The 20,135-nt window shown below is 39.4% G+C and overlaps 1 protein-coding gene and 1 pseudogene across 3 annotated transcripts in view; both read left to right on the top strand.

Moving 5' to 3' along the window:
- The window catches only part of IFT43 (intraflagellar transport 43), a 98,872-nt gene that overhangs the window by 28,419 nt on the left and 50,318 nt on the right, over positions 1–20,135 (top strand). For all 3 annotated transcript variants that reach the window (XR_005200285.1, XM_017528580.2, XM_017528581.2), the window contains exon 3: positions 7,724–7,791. Coding sequence is in view for 2 of the 3 variants with exons in the window: in XM_017528580.2 (XP_017384069.1) it covers positions 7,724–7,791 (68 nt within the window). In the remaining variant the exon portion in view is untranslated. The remainder of the gene's footprint in view (positions 1–7,723; positions 7,792–20,135) is intronic.
- Positions 223–683, top strand: LOC119471254 (annotated as a pseudogene).

Here is a 20,135-nt window from a genome sequence, read left to right as displayed (position 1 = left end):
AGCAACAGCAGTGGCTGGCCTAGGTGTGTGTCTTGTGTTTCAGATTGCCCTGGGGAGATAGCTGTGGGCTTTCTTTGAAATGGGGATAACTAGGTGTGTAGGTGTCATGATACCTCTTAGGGAGAGCAGCAGAGTATTCAGGGGCTGGACTGTCTATGCAAAAGGAACCAACTAGACCTTTAAAATCATATTGCTAGGGAAAGGAGCAGCACCAAATTCAAGATGGCAGCTAGCAGGAGGCTGATGAAGGAGCTTGAAGTAATCCGAAAATGTGGAATAAAAAACTTCATAACATCCAGGTTTGAGGAAGCTAAGTTCTTGACTTGGCTAGGGCTAATTGTTCCTGACAACCCTTTGTGTGATAAAGAGGCCTTCAGAATGGAAGTCAGCTTTCCAGCAGAGTACCCACTTTAACCTGAAGACCACAGTTAAAACAAAGATCTATCACCCAAACAATGACAAAAAGGAGCAGGTCTGTCCTTTTTAGTAATTAATGCAGAAAACTGGAAGCCAGTAACCAAAACTGACCAAGTAATCCAGGCTGTCCTAGGGTGAACGACCCCAGCCTTAGCATCCATTTCGGTCTGACCCTAGCTGAAGAGTACTCTAAGGATTGTAAAAAATTCTGTAAGAATGCTGAAAAGTTTGCAAAGAAATATGGAGAAAAGCAAACCATGGACTAAAATCTGCTGCAGTTGATTCCAGCAAGTATAAGCAGAGACCCCAAGCAGTGCATTCAGGACTCTGTGGAAAATTGACACGTGCTACTGCCTGGCATTTGCTTGTGGCTCTTACTAACTTTCTATAGTTTTCTAAATCAAAAGTAGTCTAGGTAACCCATAAAGAAAGGATTAAAAATTTAAGATGTTCTAAAAAAATCATATTGCTGCAAGCTAGTCATCTGCTTACATTTCAGATTGTTTGTGTTTAATTTTAAACTGCCACATTTTGATCAACTTGCATCAGCTTCCACTTAAGGCCTGCATTGTAGAGTAATGGATGCTGAGGGGCTCAAACTCCGAAAGATGTTTCCTGGGGACCCTTACAATATGATGGTCAAGTAACAACATTTTGCTATAGGAGAGTTATGTGCCATCCCCAGTATCACTACACCTTGGATCTGGTTGCTTCTGGAATGTTTTTTCCTTTATGTTTCCAATCCAGAACAAGCCCCACTTTGCCCATAAAGCTTCCTTGACCTCTCCTTCTCAGCACTTCCTGAGCCTGTACAATTCTGTTTAGCTTTTAGACATGTATAGTAAGCTTTATGCATGCTTATCAGAGCAACCTTAATAATGCCCCAATAAAAACCAGCAAGATGGCAAGAAAACTGCAAAGTTTGCTGGAACTGCCCCATGGCTGAGGGATTCCTCTTCAGCTTCACCTTTGCACCCTGTATGCAGGCTCTCCCTGGAACAACTCTGTGTCTCCATCACTGATGCCTACTTCTTCCCTCCATTGTGGTCTCTTGTTTCAGATTAAGCCTGACATCCAATTACGTGGATTTCATACAGGCCTGATACACTGAACTCTGTATCTTCTTGACTCATGGAACATTTGGGACAGGGATGACATCTTATACTTTTTGTATTGCACCCAGTGCATATAGGACCAGTGCACAGTTCCCCACATAGGGAACAAAGTTGATTTCTGGGGAAGAACATATAACTTGATAATAGTTGCTAATTAAGCCTGTCTCATCCGGATGGGGTATTTGTGTGTGCCTATAACAAGACTCATAGTAGGGGGTGTTTACGAACACATTTTCTAATGCTTGGACTCAGAGAACTAAATCATGAATCTAAGAACTTCCCATCAGGAGATAGGCATCTCCCTCTAAATGCCCAAGCCTACTTAGCAGAGAGCTAAGCCTACCTGCCCCTCCTCCTCTCCCCTCTGCCTCAGAGCTCTCTCCTAAGGTTTGCCAAGACTCCCAGTGGGAAGCAAGATAACTACCATAGCTCCTGACTCATTTTGCTTAGAGGATTTGTTTGCAGTTTTTACTTTTCTGAGTGATCTCAAGGTTTGGAGGAATTAAAATTAGCTTATATAGTTTTTATTATATCAACTCCTAATGGCTTCAGTTATCGGTGAAAAAATCCTTTGATTTTAGAAATAGGTGTTAAACTGTATTGGCTCTGGAGGAGTGACTCTTAGCTGGTGATTGATCTCTTTGTTTTGAAGCTGCTGGTACCATTTTATAATGGGAAGAAAATGAGAGGAAATGGGGCTTTGTGTTACCTCTAGGCAGAAAGGATTTTCACCTAATAGCCATGGCCTCCTGGGGTTTATGGTTAAGGAAAAGAAAGCATTTTCGTTTTTAGAATCTTAAGGAACACTATTAACCATTTGGTATCCATTAGTAAAGTGACAGCTCAGGCCAGGCTCAAAGTAGCCATTTTAACTGGGGTAAGTTGATATCTCAGTGTGGTTTTGGATTTGCATCTCTCTGGTGATCAGTGATGTAGAGCATTTTTTCATATACTTGGCCACTTGTATGTCATCTTTTGAGATTGTTTTCAGATCCTTTGCCTGCTTTTTAATGGGGTTTTTTGGGTTTTTTTTGGTATTGAATTATTTGAATTTCTTGCATATTCTGGATACTAGTTCCTTGTTGGATGAATAGTTTGCAGATATCTTTTCCTGTAGTTTATCCTTTCACTATGTTGTTTCCTTTGCTATGTAAGGTTTCATTTAGAAGTTTTTATAGTTTCAGGTCTTACATTTAAGTCTTTAATCCATTTTGATTTGATTTTTGTATATGGTGAAAGATGGGGGGGTCATTCTTCTGCATATGGATGTCCAGTTTTTCCAGTACCACTTACTGAGGAGACTCTTGTTTCCCTAATATGTTCTTAGCGTCTTTTTCTAGTTGGTTAAAAATACATGGATTTGGGCCGGGCGCGGTGGCTCAAGCCTGTAATCCCAGCACTGTGGGAGGCCGAGGCGGGTGGATCACGAGGTCAAGAGATCGAGACCATCCTGGTCAACATGGTGAAACCCCGTCTCTACTAAAAATACAAAAAATTAGCTGGGCATGGTGGCGCGTGCCTGTAATCCCAGCGACTCAGGAGGCTGCGGCAGGAGAATTGCCTGAACCCGGGAGGTGGAGGTTGCAGTGAGCTGAGATCGCGCCATTGCACTCCAGCCTGGGTAACAAGAGCGAAGCTCCGTCTCAAAAAAAAAAAAACAAAACAAAACATGGATTTATTCCTTGGTTCTCTGTTCTCTTCCATTAATCTATTTGTTTTTATTTTTATTTCTATGTATTTTTTTTTGAGACAGAGTTTCGCTCTTGTCGCTTAGGCTGGATTGCAATGGCGCAATCTTGGCTTGCTGCAACCTCCACTTAATGGGTTCAAGTGATTCTCCTGCTCAGCCGAGTAGCTGGGATTACAGGCACCTGCTACCATGCCTGGCTCGTTTTTGTATTCTTAGTAGAGACTGGGTTTCGCCATGTTGGCCAGACTGGTCTCGAACTTGTGACCTCTGGTGATCCACCTGCCTCAGCCTCCCAAAGTGCTGGGATTACAGGAGCAAGCCACCATGTCCGGCCTCTGTTTGTTTTTATACCAATATTATGCTGTTTTGGTTACTATAGCTTTAGAGTGTTATATATTTTGAAGTCAAATAGTGTGACGCCTCCAGCTTTGTTCTTTTTGCCCAGTGTTGCTTTGGCTATTCAGGCCCTTTTGTGGTTCCATATAAATTTTAGGATTGTTTTTCTGTTTCTGTGAAGAATGTCATGGGTATTTTGACAGCATTGTATTGAACCTGTAGATTCCTTTGGGTAGCACAGTTATTCTAACAATATTAACTCTTTTGATCCACGAGCATGGAATATCTTTCTATTTGTGTGTGTCCTTTTCAGTTTCTTTCATCAGTTTTTTATAGTTTTCATTGTAGAAGTCTTTCACCTTTTTGGATAAATATATTCCTAAGTATGTTTTTTGTAGCTATTATAAATGGGATAACCTTCCTGATTTATTTTTCAACTAGTTTGTTATTGGTATGTAGAAACACTACTGATTTTTGTATTTTGACTTCGTATCCTGCAACTTTTCTGAATTCATTTATTAGTCCTAGGAATTTTTTGATGGAATCTTTAGGTTTCTGTATATATAAGATCATGTCATCTGCAAAGAGGGACAATTTTGCTTCCTCTCTTCCAATTTGGATGACTTTTATTTCTTTATCTTGCCTGATTACTCTGGCTAGAACTTACAGTACTGTGTTGAATAAAAGTGGTGAAAGTGGACATCCTTGTCTTGTTCCAGTTCTTAGAGGAAAAATGTTCAGCTTTTCTCCTTTAAGTGTGATGTTAGTTGTGGGTTTGTCGTATGTGGCCTTTATTAAGTTGAGGCCTGATTTGCCGAGAATTTTTATTATGAAGCGATGTTCAATTATATCGAATGCTTTTTCTGTATCTGTTAAGATGATAATATGGTTTTTATCCCTCATTCTGTTGGTGTGATATATTACATTAATTGATTTGCTCATGTCAAACCATCCTTGCATCCCTGGGATAGATCCCACTTGATTGTGGTGTATTATCTTTTTGATGTGTTGTTGGATTCAGTTTGCTTGTATTTTGCTGTGGATTTTTTGCATCCTGTGTTCATCAGGGATGTTGGCCTACAGTTGTGGTGGTAGTAGTTGTGCTTGTGTCTTTATCTGGTTTTTGTGTCAGAGTAATACTGGCCTTATAGAATGAGTTGGGAAGAACTTCCTCTCATTCAGTTTTTGGGAGTAGATTGAGAAAAGTTGGTGTTAGTTCTTTGTAAATTTGGTAGAATTTAGCAGTAAAGCTATGTAGTCTTGCACTTTTCTTTTTTGGGAGTTTTTTTATTTTTATTACTGATTCAGTCTCATTACTTGTTAGTGGTCTGTTCAGGTTTTCTATTTCTTCCTGGTTCAATCTTGGTAGGTTGTATTGTCCAGGAATTTATCCATTTCCTCTAGGTTTTCCAGTTTATTAGCATATAGCTGTTCATAATAATCTCTTATGATCTTTTGCATTTCTGTGGTATCAGTTGTAATGTCTCTTTTCTCATTTCTACGTTTATTTATTTGGGTCTTCTCTCTTTTTTTCTTGGTTTGTCTAGCTAGCAGTTTACTAATTTTATTTATCTTTTCAAAAAATCATCTTTTGTTTCATTGATCCTTTGTGTTTTTTTAAGTCTCTATTTTGTTTAATTCTGCTCTGATCTTTATTATTTCTTTCCTTCTAGTGATTTTGGGTTTGGCTTGTTCCAGCATTTCTAGTTCCCTGAGGTGTGTTGTTACAAGCTTGTTCATTTGGAATCTTTCCTTTTTTTTCGGTGTAGGTATTTATTGCTATACTTCCCTCTTGGCTCTGCTTTTGCTGTATCCCATAGATTTTGGTATGTTGTGTTTCTGTTTTCATTTGTTTCAAGAAATTTTTAAATTTTCTTCTTAATTTCTTCATTGGTCCAATGGTTGTTCAGGTGCATATTGTTTAATTTCTGTGTATTTGTACAGTTTCCATAATTCCTCATGTTATTGATTTCTAGTTTTATTTCATTGTCATCTGAAGGATACTTGATATGATTTCAGCTTTTAAAAATTTCTTGACATTTTTTTTGTGGCCTAACCTAAGGTCTATCCTGGAGAATGTTGCATGTGCTGATGAGATGAATGTGTGTTCTGTGGCTGTTGGATGGTATGTTCGGTAAATGTCTGTTAGTTTCATTTGGTTTAAAGTGCAGTTTAAATCCCAGTTTTCTTCATTGGTTTTCTGTCTAGATGATCTATCCAGTACTGAGAATTGGATGTTGAAGTCACCAACTATTATTGCATTGGAGTCTAATTAGGTCTAATAATATTTGCTTTTTATTATCTGGAGGCTCCAGTATTGGGTACATATATATTTAGAATTGTTATATTGATCCCCTTATCACTATAGAATGACCTTCTTTATGATTTTTTTTTTTTTTTTTTTTTTTTTTTTTTTTTTTTTTTTTTTTTTTTTTTTTTTTTTTTTTTTGAGATGGTGTCTTGCTCTGTTTCCAGGCTAGAGTGCAGTGGTGTGATCTCGGCTCACTGCAACCTCTGCCTCCTGGGTTCGAGTGATTCTCCTGCCTCAGCCTCCCTTTACAAATTTTGACTTAAGATCTGTTATCTCAGGCAAGTGTAGTTTCTCCAGCTTTCTTTTGGTTTTTACTTGCAGGAATTTTTTTTCCAACCCTTCACTTTCAGTCTATGTGTGTCTTTGTAAGTGAAGTAAGTTTCTTATAGACAGCATAGAGTGATGTTTTTTTAATTCATTCAGCCAGTTTAGTGAGGAGTTTAATCCATTTACATTCAAGGTTATTATTGATAGCCAAGGTCTTGTTTCTGCCATTTAGTAATTTGAAGTCAAATGATGTCTCCAGCTTTGTTCTTTTTGGCAGGCAGGATAGGCCTATTCCCAGGCGCCCAGACCATGCATGAGTGGCAGACAGGGCAAAACGGTCCTTTGGACCCCAGAAAATGTGCACCAGTGGTGGTGGGCAGGGTGGATCGATCCTAGGCCCCTGGGTCATGTGCGTTCTGGCAGTGGTGGCAGTGGGTGGGGTCAGCGTATCCTCAGGCCCCTAGATGGCATACATGGGTGCTAGTGGTGATGGGAAGTGGGGGCAGGTCAATCCCCAAGCTCCTTAGACAGTGTGCTCAGTCACTGGCAGCGGTGGCAGATGTTGGGGCGGGCCTCTTAAATAGATTTTTAATCCATCCACCAACTTAGCTTATGTCATCTAAGCAAGTCTCACTCTTATATCTTTATTTTATTACTTTTATTTAAAAGCAGCAGAGAAAAGGAAAATTAAAAGTGCCATGGAATCCCCTCTCAGTCATGTACATATAACCCATTAATGCTAGATAATATGTATTGATAATTATTTCAAAAAATGTGACAAAAGCATATACTTACTGTTTGGTAACATGTTTTTGAAAATTAAAATGTATTGAACTTTCTTATATCATTGGGTATTTCTTATAACTTTTTTTTGTTATTTGCATAGTATTTTCATTCTACCATTTACTTAATTCCTTATTGCTAGCAATTTTGGTTGTTTTCAGCTATTCCTACTCAAAAATAACATTATATTGCTCTCTGATTTTTTCCTTGAGATCAATTCCTGAGATTGCTAGATCAAAAAAGTTTGAATATTTTTAAGGCTTTCAATAAACATCACCAAATAACCCTCCAGAAGCATAGTGCCAATTTATAACTCACCAGGAGGGTATGAAGGAACCCAGATTTTCATAGTAAATTACAAAGGTTACTGTATTTTTATTCAGAAGGCAGTCTGAATATTGATTGGTGTAGGTGACCTTACCCTCAACCATTGGTGTTTAAACACAAATGTTGACCGGGTGTGGTGGCTCACGCCTGTAATCCCAGCACTTTGGGAGGCCCAGGTGGGCGGATCACTTGAGGTCAGGAGTTTGAGACCAGCCTAGTCAACATGGTGAAACCCCATCTCTACTAAAAATACAAAAATTAGCTGTGCGTGGTGGTTCGTGCATGTAATCCCAGCTACTTGGGAGGCTGAGGTGTGAGAATCTCTTGAACCCAGAAGGCGGAGGTTCCAGTGAGCGGAGATTGTGCCACCGCACTCCAACCTGGGTGACAGTAGAGACTTCATCTCAAACAATAGAAAATAAAAAATAAAATAAAATAAATGCAAATGTTGAGCGACTGTGTTCTTTTGACTTGTAGACTTCCCCTCCCCAATTTCCTCGCTGCCGAGAAGGAGGCTGGGCAGACGATTCCGTGAAGGCTTCAAAGTGAGTACCAGTAGCTTACAGAAGTGGGGTTGGTGCTGGACACAGTGGGGTGGGGACTTTGCTCCTGTGTTGTTTTATTTTTTACGATAGCTTTATTGAGAAAAAATTTATATATCATATAGTTCACCCATTTAAAACGTATAATTTAATCATTCTTAATATATTCACAGAGTTGTACAGCCATTACCACAATCAATTTTACAGCATTTTTATCACCTCCCCACCAAAAGAAACCCTGCATCTATCAGCAGCCACTTCCCATGTCCCCCCAACCTCCCTAGATCTAGGTGGCTACCAGTCAACTTTCTCTCTCTCTGATTTTCATATTCTGGACATTTTATATAAGTAGAATCTACATTATGTGGTCCTTTATGGCTGACTTCTCTCACTTGTCATAATGTTTTCAGAGTTTATCCATGTTGCGACATTCTGTATTCTTCTTAATTTTCTAAACATAATGGAATTGCCTGCTGGTAGCTGCTGATGAACTCTGTGGTATGTCTTCCCCTGACATAGATCAGCTACTGTTCATAAAGGAGACTAATACAGATGTCCCATCACCCTGCCTAGTTGGTATCTTGTGTTTACTGTAAGTTGGCATGAATGTTGGTGCCATAACCATCCAACATTATCTAATCAGCCTATCCAGAGGTCCTGGGAAGGCTGGGAAACCTAATGTCACAGTGCATGCAGCAGCACTGTATAAACTGCATAGGGCCCACAGTGTGGGGCTGTGGATGCAGACGCCATTCTCTCTGAGCTGGATGACATTGGGCAAGGTGTAGACCATGGCTGAACCCTGGGCGGACACATTGATGTTCCCTACAGCGTGATTCAAAGACTGAAGGAAATTACATATGTAACAGGACTATTGCTGTTGTGTTTAGCCCTTGAAGCCTTTCCACAGCTTAGACCAGAAGCTGATCCCTGTGGTTCCATATCAAGAGGCAGCAGAGAGCGGTGAGAGCCACCGGTTCTGGAGGCAACTGCCTGGTTTTGAATCCTAGCTATGCCATTTATTATCTCAGAGACTGCAAGCGAGTAATTTAACATCTCTGGTCTCCACTTCTGCATCTCTACAATGGGGTTAAAAATAGTTCTTACTTGAAAGGATCATTGTGAGGTTTAAATGAATTCATATGTATAACACGTTAGAAGAGAGAGAAGCATTTAGGAAGCACTCGATGGACATTGGCTGTTGTTATGATGATGATGATGATTGTTTTTTATCCTCATAGATGGGCTTTGACCATATTCTTCTCACATGCATTCTGGCAGGTGGCGATATTTATGAGCTGCAGGAGCTTTGGGATCTTTATGGTGGCATAAATGCTTCATATGAAGGATCTGTTTGGGAGAAGTAATTCCACATTAAGAAAAGCGATGTTTATTTTGAATGTCAGGAATCTTTGTTAGTTGTGAACTACATTAAAGCCTTAGCATAGGAACGTCAGATTTCCAGAGCTGTAGGTAGTATCCAGAAGTATTTTCTGAACCTTATGATGTTAAGAAATAGCCAGGGGTATTCAAGGGAAGAGAATACAGTCATGGGTTCTTAGTTCTGTTTCTGATTGGGCCAGTAAAATCCCTTCTTTATCCCTCTTTTCCACCTATCACTAGAGACAGAAACTAAAAACCATTGTTTCAGGCTGCTAAAAGCCTAAAATAAAACAAAACAGAACAACAACAAAATGAGGCAGGTTGGACAAGCTTGAATTAGACATAACCAATGAACGATAGCCCCTCGGATTTCTGCCAGCATCTGGGAATGCACATGAGTTGGAGTAGAAATCTCTGCGAGATCTTCAGTTATCCCGGATAAGCATGCATATCTCTGGGATGGTTTCAGAATTACAGAATTACCTTGTCTTATATAAGGAGGAAGTGTTCCTCAAACTTCTTCCTACCACATGCCCTCTCTGCATTTCTTCCACACTCAAACCGGCAGGATTTTCAGGCTAAGGTGTGGTAATTAAGTCATCTCTTGTTTTACTCATAGAAGCAACATCACAGTAAGGTTAAAACCATGGGCATCTGATTCAGACATACCAGGGTTTGAATTCAGGTTTCAGCATTTAACTGGCTGTATAAACTTGGGGATGTTACTTAACTCTGTAAAGTAGCAATACTAACACCCATTGTAAAGAGTTGTTCTGAGCCTCAAATACACAGGAACAGTACTCAGCATAAAGCTAATACATAGCCAGTTGCTGCAATTAAGTTATGACTAGCAGTAGTGCATAAGGGGTAAGGTAATAAGGCAGGTGTCTCTAAGTTTTATGGTTCTAAAACATCAAAGTGTTAGGTAACGTGTATTTTGTGAATGGCCTCTATAATAAGATGGTGCTGGCTGTCACCTCTAGCCACATTTGTTAGCCTCTGTAGCTGTCAGCACCTTCCAGATGCTTTAAACAGGTTTTTTTTTTTTTTTTTTGGGATGGAGTTTCGCTCTTGTTACCCAGGCTGGAGTGCAATGGCGCGATCTCGGCTCACCGCAACCTCCGCCTCCTGGGTTCAGGCAATTCTCCTGCCTCAACCTCCTGACTGGCTGGGATTACAGGCACGCGCCACCATGCCCAGCTAATTTTTTGTATTTTTAGTAGAGACGGGGTTTCACCGTGTTGACCAGGATGGTCTCGATCTCTTGACCTCATGATCCACCCGCCTCGGCCTCCCAAAGTGCTGGGATTACCAGCTTGAGCCACTGCGCCCGGCCTAAACAGGTTTTGATGACAGTTAGTCTTTGTGATTCTTGAAGTTTCATTCATTGCTTAAATATAGTTAATCTAGGCCAGTCTGACGGAGAATATGATAGTAAGGCCGAGACTTTTGCTAGCCTTTGCCTTTGGTCCCATTTTATAGATGAAATAAGTGGAGTCATACATGCCTGTAAGGAGAGTGCTTAATGTTTTTTAGTTTAGTTCAGAGTCCAGCTCTAAAGACTGGATTACATTTCATTCCTTAATCCCTTGCACTAAGTCTTAGATGAAAGATTTTAACAAATTATACCAGTGAGATGGCCAGCTATCAAATTTAACTGCTTAAGATATACATGAGAATAGTTTCTCAAAGAATGGTCATTATTCTAGTTTAGACTTTCCTTGAGCAGTTGTTGCCTTCAAAATAGCACTATCTTGAAAGATCTCTACAAGGAGAACTACAAAACACTGTTCAAAGAAGTCAGAGATGATACAAACAAATGGAGAAACAGTCCATGCTCATGGATACGAAGACTCAATATTGTTAAAATGACCATACTGGCAAAAGCAACTTATAGAGGCAATGCTATTTCTATTAAGCTACCATTGGCATTCTTCACAGAACTAGAAAAAACTATTTAAAAATTTATATGAAACAAAAAAGGGCCCGAATAGCCAAGGCAATCCTAAGTAAAAGAAAATGTGCACACACGCACACACACACACACACACACACACACACACACACACACACACACACAACATACACCAGAAAAACCTGGAGGCATTACACTATACTACAGGGCTACGGAAACCAAAACAGCAAAACAGCATGCTACTGGTACAAGAAAAGACACATAGACCAATAGAACAGAATAAAGAACCCAGAAATAAGGCCACATACCTGCAACTATCTTCAACAAACCTGACAAAAACAAGCAATGGGGAAAGGATTCCTTATTCAATAAATGATGTTGAGATAACTAGCTAGGCATATGCAGAAGAGTGAAACTGAACCCTTTCTCTATACCAAGTACAAAAATTAACTCAATATGGATAAAAGACTTAAATGTAAAACCCAAAAATATAAAAACTGGAGGACAACCTACGCAATACTATTCTGGACATAGGATCGGGCAAAGATTTTATGAGGAAGCCACGAAAAGCAATTGCAACAAAAGCAAAAATTGACAAATGGGATCTAATTAAACTAAAGAGCTTCTGCACAGCAAAGGAAACCGTCAACAGGGAGAGCAGATGACTTACAGAATGGGAGAAAACTTTTGCAAACTATGCATCTGACAAAAGTGTAATATCTAGCATCTATAAGGAACTTAAATTTACAGGAAAAACCCAACCCCATTAAAAAATGAGCAAAGGTTATGAGCAGACACTTTCCAAAAGAAGACATGCTTGCAGCCAACAAGCTCAACATCACTGATCAGTAGAGACATGTAAATCAAAATCACAATGAGATACCATCTTATGCCAGTCGGATAGCAATTACTAAAAAGTCAAAAAATAACAGATGCTGGTGAGGCTGCAGAGAAAAAGGGACGATTATATAGTGTTGGTGTGAGTGTAACTTCAGTCATTGTGAAAGTTCAGTCATTGTGAAAGACAGTATGGTGATTCTTCAGATACCTAGAGAAAGAAATACCATTTGACCCAGCAATCCCATTACTGGATATATACCCAATATAACATATCATTTTATTATAAAGACACATGCATGCGTACTTCATTGCAGCCCTATTTGCAATAGCAAAGACATGGAATCAACCTTGCCCATCAGTGGTAGACTAGATAAAGAAAATGTGTGATATATACACCACAGAATACTGTGTAGCCATAAAAAAGAACAGGATAATGTTCTTTGCAAAAACATGGATGGAGCTAGAGGCTACTATCCTTAGCAAACTGATGTAAGTTTGATGTAGAAACAGAAAACGAAAAACTGTATGTTCTCACTTGTAAGTAGAAGCTAAATGAGGAGAACACGTGCACACATAGAGGAGAACAACACATACTGGGGAAACAGAAAACCAAATGCTGTTATATTTTCACTTGTAAGTAGAAGCTAAATGATGAGAACACATGAACACAAAGAGGAGAACAACACACACTGGGGCCTATTGAAAGGTGGAGGGTGGGAGGTCAGAAAGGATCAGGAAGAATAACTGCTGGGTACGAGGCTTAATGCCTGGGTGATTAAATGATCTGTACAACAAACCCCTGTGACACAATTGTACCTATACAACAAACCTGCGCATGTACCCTTGAACTTAAAAGCTAAATTTAAAAGAAAATCACTATTAAAAATATTTACTGCCAAGTTTTTCCACCCTCTCCTCCCACTTTTTTGTCCCTTCCCCCTTCCCCAACACCCCCCAACACACACACTTTTTTTTCTTAGCCTGAAAATAAGTTGTAGCTGTCATGACATTTCACCCCTAAATACGTTAGCATGCATCTCTCAAGATTAATTATATCCTCTACATTATCACAGTATCATGATATCTAAGACATTATATAGTGGCTTAATAATATTTAATGCATAGTTTATATTTAAATCCTCCCCTTTGTTCCCCCAGATGTCTTTTGTAACTCCAGGATCCAATCAGAGCTCAAACATTGTGTTTCGTAGTTGTCTTTTTAGTCTCTCTTGATCTAAACTAGTCCTCACCCTTCCCCATTCCCCACCAAGACACTGACTTTTTTGAGGAATCCAGGCCAATTGTGTTGTAGACTGTCTCACATTCTGGGTTTCTCTAATTGATTCTTCATAAGATTCAAGTTAAAGGTTGTTGACCAGAACTTATCAAAGGCATGTGACATCAGCTGATCCCTTGGTTGTTGTTACTGAGTTTTATCACTTGGCCTAGGTGGTGATCTCTAGATCTCTCCATCGCAAAGGTTCTTTTTTTCCTTTATAAGTAATTAGTCATTGTTTGGGGGTGCCGCTTTGAATCCTGTTCACCTACAGCCTTTCACTTGGTGGTTTTAGCGTCCATTAATGATCTTTGCCTCAATCAGTTACTATATCAGGGGTTGCAAAATGTTAACTTTCTAATTCTGCCATTCTATATTAACCGCTTGGAGTTTTTCTATGAAGAAGAATTTACTTTTCCCCTCTTTTCTTTTTCTATTGCTCTCTCTTTTTAAAATTATGGACTCATGGATATAAAAAATTCTGTTATTTTATTTTAGATTCAGGATATACATGTGCAGGTTTGTTACAAGGGTATATTGCATGATGCCGAGATCTGAGCTTCTATTGATCCTGTCACTCAGATAGTGAACATAGAACCCAATAGGAAGCTTTTCAGTTCTCGCCCCAGCCCCTTTTGGAGTCCCCAGTGTCTGTTGTTTCTACCTCTATGTCTACATGTGCTCAGGATTTAGCTTCTACTTATAAGCGAGACCTTGCAATATTTGGTTCTCTGTTTCTGCGTTAGTTTGCCTAGGATAATGGCCTCCAGCCATAACCATGTTGCTGCGAAGGATGTGATTTCATTCTTTTTTAATGGTTGCATAGTATTCTATGGTATATATGTACCACATTTTCTTTTTCCAGTCCACCATTGATGGGCACCTAGGTTGATTCCATGTCTTTCCTGTTGTGAACAGTACTGGGATGAGCATATATTTGCATGTATATTTTTTTTGTCTGATGATTTATTTTCCTTTGGGTGTGTATATACCATCCAGTAATGGAATTGCTGGGTCAAATGGTAGTTCTATTTTTAGATCTTTGAGAAATCTTCAGGCTGCTTTCCATAGTGGCCAAACTAATTTGCATTCCCACCAACAGTGTACCGGTAAGCATTCGTTTTTCTCAGAAGCCTCACCAACATCTGTTATTTTTTGACTTCTTAACAATAGCCATTCTGACTGGTGTGAGATGGTATCTCATTGTGGCTTCAATTCACATTTCTCTGATAGTGATGTTAAGCATTTACTCCTATGTTGTCTGCTTGTATGTCTTCTTTTGAGAAGAATCTGTTCATGTCCTTTGCTTACTTTTTAATGGGGTTATTTTTTTTTTTTTCTTGTTGTTTTGTTTTAAACTCCTTATAGATTCTGGATATTAGTCCTTTGTCAGGTGCATAGTTTGCAAAAATTTTCTCCCATTCCCATTCTGTAGGTTTGTTTACCCTATTGATAGTTTCTTTTGCTGTGCAGAAGCTTGTCAATTTAATTAGATCCCACTTGTCAATTTTTCTTTTTGTCACAGTTGCTTTAGAGGACGTGGTCATAAATTATTTGCTAAAGCTGACATCAGAAAGGCATTTCCTAGGCCTTCTAGGATTTTTATAGTTTGAGATCTTAACCTTTAAGTCTTTAATCCATCTTGAGTTAAATTTTTTTTTTTTTTTGAGACAGAGTTTTGCTCTTGTCACCCTGGCTGGAATGCAATGGCACGATCTCACCGCCCTGCAACTTCTACCTCCCAGGTTCAAGCCATTCTCCTGCCTCAGCTTCCTGCGTAGCTGAGATTATAGGCATGTGCCACCACACCCAGCTAATTTTTGTATTTTTAGTAGAGAAAGGGGATTCACTATGTTGGCTAGGCTGGTCTAGAATTCGTGACCTCAGGTTATCCACCTGCCTTGGCCTCTCAAAGTACTGGAATTATAGGTGTGAGCCACTGTGCCTGGCCCTGAGTTATTTTTTTTTTATATGCAGTAATAGGAATGGGTCCAGTTTCATTCTTTTACATATGGTTAGCTGGTTTTTCCAGCACCATTTATTGAATAGGATGTCCTTTCCCTGTTGCTTATTTTTGTTGACTTTGCCACAGATTTGTTGGTATGCTGTTCTATTTCTAGGTTTTCTGTTCTGTTCCATTGGTCTATGCATCTATTTTTGTACTTTTTTTTTTTTTGAGTTTTTGACAGATAGGATCCAGACATCTAGATAGTTTTTATTTTATTTTTTATTTTTAAATTAATTTTTTTTTTTGAGACACAATCTCTCTCTGTTGCCTAAGCTGGAGTGCAATGGTGCAATCATAGTTCACTGTAACCTCAGACTCCTGGGCTCAAGTGACCCCCCTGCTTCAGCCTCCCCCATAGCTAGGACTGCAGGCATGCACTGCACCACAATGCCTGGCTAATTTTTTTTTAATTCTTATTTTTGTAGAGATGTGGTCTCACTTAGTTGCTGAGGTTGGTCTCAAACTCCTGGCAGTCCTCCTACTTTGGCCTCCCAAAGTGCTGAGATTATAGGCATGAACTTCTGCACCTAGCTGGACTTGTGGATTTTTGTTGTTCATTGTGTTATAACTCATTTCCATCACCACAGTTTTTATTTTCTATAATACTGATTATTATTGGTACTCAGATTGTCCCATGTTTGGGCAGGGAGAGCTTCAAGATGGCTCTTATGCCTTTATGCTTTATTAGTATTTGAGCACATGCTTGTTTTTCAATGCAGCAAGATATTCCAGAATAACTTTGTATTTTCCTTGGAGTCAGCTACTTCTCCAAGGAGACCTGGGTCCTTTTGGTGGAGAACAGTTTTGGAATTCAAGATCTGAATGCACACTCTTCATTACTATTGGATATCTTTGCTTCTAGGCTCTTTTAATAGAACTAGGAAACACATTTAAAAAAATACACTCTATCCTGTAACACACACAAAGTAGTTTTACAGTTACTATACTAATGTCATTATCAAAAAGAAACTTCCTAAGAAGAGCTCAAGATTTCTTTGTGGTTCTTTTTGTTCTTAAAATATATCACACAAGTTCAGGATACTGTTTTCAGAATTATTTGATGTATTTAAATTATTTCTCATTTAGGTTCAGATATCAATTTAATACACAATTACATTCACTTGTTTCTATTTGTGTTCAATTTTAAAGTTTTTAAAAATCCTTTTTATTTTAATCACCTTTGAATATGTAGAACATTTACACTGATCAAGAGTTAAAGTTGTATAGAAAGATATACTCAGAGATGTTTTCACTCCCATCCTTATCATACCCTCTCCCTCATTCCCGTCCATTCCCTATAGGTAGTTTCTTTATTAGTTTCTGATTTATCTTGCCTATAATTCTTTTTGGAAAAGTAAACACACACACACACACACACACACACACACACATATATATATAATTATATATACAGATATATAAATTATATATAATTACATATACAGATACATACATATAAATTATACATATATGTATCTGTATATATGTAAGTTTTTATATTTCTCCTCCTTTGTTTCTATATATTAGGTGTCAGCAAACTATGGCCCACAGGCTAGCTGCCTATTTTTATAAAGTTTTATTGGAATATAGCCACACCCTTTCATTTTAAAAACTGAGATTGCTGATCCACGTGGAATTTATTTTGATGTATGGTTTTACTTTTTCTAAATAGCTATTGTCCCAGCATCATTTATTTAAAAATCTATCTTTTCCTAGTGATTTGAGAAGCCACCTTTATTGTTCTGAATCTTTGTGTGTACCAGGGTCTCCTTTTGGACTCGTTATTCTGTACCAGTGGTCTCTCTATTCCTAGGCTATTACACCCCATGCTGTTTTCCTTATAGACCATAACAGTCGTTTTTAGTGTTAAGCAAAAACAAGAAGGTGATGTTGAAATGCAGGTCTCATCTACTAATGAGAATCTTATGGAGGAGACTTGTTTTCCAAAATTATTAGGGGATTTCAATACTTGTCATATTTGGAATTTATTTTGAAATAAGTCATTAAACCGGATGTGGTGGCTCATGCCTATAATCCCAGCATTTTGGGAGGCTGAGGCAGGTGGATCACAAGGTCAGGAGTTCAAAACCAGCCTGACCAAGATGGTGAAACCCTGTCTCTACCAAAAAATACAAAAATTAGCCAGGCATGGTGGCATGTGCCTGTAATCCCAGCTACTCAGGAGGCTGAGGCAGGAGAATCATTTGCACCCAGAGGGCAGAGGTTGCAGTGAGCTGAGGTCACATCAATGCACTCCAACCTGGGTGACAGAGCAAGACTCCATCTCAAAAAAAGAAAAAAAAAATAGGAAAATAAGATAAATCATGTCTGCTTCTTAGAGAACAAAAGATTATCACAATACTCATTCCTCAGTGAAAACATTAAAGATTTTTCCAGATCAAATCTATTTCCCCTGGAGAGAGAAGCTTTTCCTTGTCATGTGTTACTTTCTGAGATATTCACTTGCTTGGCTTTTCAGTCTGTGGCCGGTTCTGACCCCTCAAAATGTTGAAATGCCCAGAGCTCTTCCTCTTACCTCCTCTCCTCTCTGTCAACACATACTTTCTGCATGATCTCAACCTGGTCTCATGTTTGACTATCGTCTACACAGTGATGACTCCAGAATTTATATTTCCAGCCCAGTTCTTCTCCTGGACGACCATTTGTCTACTTGATGCTTTCAGCTTGAATATGCAACACAAACCTGACATATCCAAATTAGTCTTCTTAATTTCAACCCCTTGTACCCCCTCCCCTAATTGTGCCTCCAAAGTCTTCCCTAGATCTCAGTAAGTGGTGACTCTATCTTCCTAATTGCTCAGATTGTAAACTTTGGGATTATCCCGGCTTCTTCTCTTTATATCAACCCATTCAGTCTGCCAGCAAACCCTGTTAAGTCTGCTGTTCAAATACATCAGTTGTCTGAACTGCCAGAGCTTGGCTGCAGCCACCATCATTTCTGGCACTGGCTCAAGTGAGAACTTCCTGACGAGATTCCGTCTGTGTTATCTCTACATAACCAGAGTGACCCTTTTAAAACAGGCGCAAACCTTTTATGTACCCAGAACCCTGCAATAGCGTGCCACCCAAAGTATAACCCAAAGTCCTTACTATGGCTTACAAGGTCCTACCTGACTTCACTTTACGTAAAGTAGCACCCCTCATCGCTCTGTTGTCCCACTGCCTGCTTTCTTTGTCGCCACCTGACGTATCTGCATGCATGCGTACATACTCTCTTTTTCTATCTGCTGTAATGTAAGCTCCACGAGAGGAGACATACTCTTATTTACATACCCACAGGACCTTGCGCAGTGCCTAGTTCATAGTAAGCACTTAGTGACTGTTTATTGAACATAAGAATGAATGATCAGTATTTTTAAATGGTCACTTTGCTTTCAGTGTGGAAGGTGGAGAGCTGAAATGCTGGGAAGACATGTTGGGAAGTAATAATCTACATGAAAGATAAGAGCCTAAACCAGGGGTGTGGTGTGACGATGGAAAAGAAAGGAGATGTGGAGACCTTTTGGAGGTAGAATTAATAGAAATGCCATTGGTTGGATGTAGGGCAGAGGGAGGAGTCACTGCGAGGAGCCCCACTTAGGTGTCTGGTTGGTAGTGATGCCGTGAGAGAGGGAAGGCAGGAGAGACCTGATTTAGGGGCTGATAGTGGGACATGTAGGTAATTTCCACAGCTCAGGAGTTGAGAAGTGAGGTCAAAAAAGAGATGCACTTTGAGTCATCTACAAAAATAGGAGAAGACAAGGACAGATCTTTGGATTTGGCTGTTTGGAAGTTACGAGGAGACTTTGAGAAAGTGGTTACAGTTATTTGTGTTTGAGCAGAAGCCAGATTACAGTAGATTGAAGAGGACGTGGGACATGAGGAAGTGGCCAGTAATATAGGATAGTATGAAAAAAGGAAAGGGATGGAACAGTGTTTGGAAGAAGAGTCTAGATTAAGAATCATGTCTGTAATATATAAGGAAAGAGTGATTAGAGTTGTAGTAGGGGGTTAATTGATGTAGCAGGACTCTGGAGGGATAGATAGGATAAGACCTTCCAAGAGAGACTGAGTGACCTTGGACAGGAGGAGGGGGCGCGGATAATTTTCCTCCAAGACAGACAGAGCTTGGAAAGGCTGGGTAAGTTATTGAGGAGGATTAAGGGGAATGGGGAATTTAGAGAACTTCCTTTTGATTTGGCTTCTTTTTCTCCCGTTTTTCACAGTGGGAAGACAGACCAACTGTTGGGCTTGTTGAGGCAAAGGAGAGTAGTATCTTGAGATCAAGTAGGACAGATTTAAAACTGAAAAGGAGGCTGACGAGGGATAAGAGGCGACTTTTGAGCTGCTTTGAGGACCTACCTCATTAAGGCTGGAAACATGAGCTCCTATTTGCTGGATGCTCTAGTGAGTACCAGAGTAGAAGATATACTTCCTGTCCTGCGAGAGCTCGAATTCTATTCAGGAGACATTTTCATCCATAAAAATCAGGAATGGCAGAAGGAGCATGTTGGCCAAAGGAGCACATTGTAAATGAGGAACAAGTGAACGAGTGACACTGGTGATGTGATGTCAGAAGGAGAGTAATCGTTATGGTCAGGGAGTACCTTACAGAGGAGGTAGGAGAGAAGCTCGATGAATTTTGATGGTCAGAACAAGGTCATGAAGAAAGCATTCTGGTTTAAGATTTGGTGTTGTGGGAATGATAATAACCTTTTTGTCAGTCTAATTACAGCAGAGAATTGACACCGGAAATAGCGCACTCACCTTAAATTCTTTTTGGATGATAATACCAATGGCACTGTGCTAGGTGCTTGTCTTAATTTGGTTGCTTTAACAAGTTGCCATATACTGGGAGGTTTAAACAACAAACATTTATTTCTCATGATTCTGGGGGTTGGAAATCTGAGATCAGGGTGCTATCA

Source organism: Cebus imitator, unplaced genomic scaffold (assembly GCF_001604975.1).
Source record: "Cebus imitator isolate Cc_AM_T3 unplaced genomic scaffold, Cebus_imitator-1.0 Scaffold54, whole genome shotgun sequence".
In the NCBI taxonomy this organism is placed as follows: domain Eukaryota; kingdom Metazoa; phylum Chordata; class Mammalia; order Primates; family Cebidae; genus Cebus; species Cebus imitator.
Note: the sequence above shows the minus strand (reverse complement) of the source record. Positions and strands in the feature narration are given on the sequence as shown.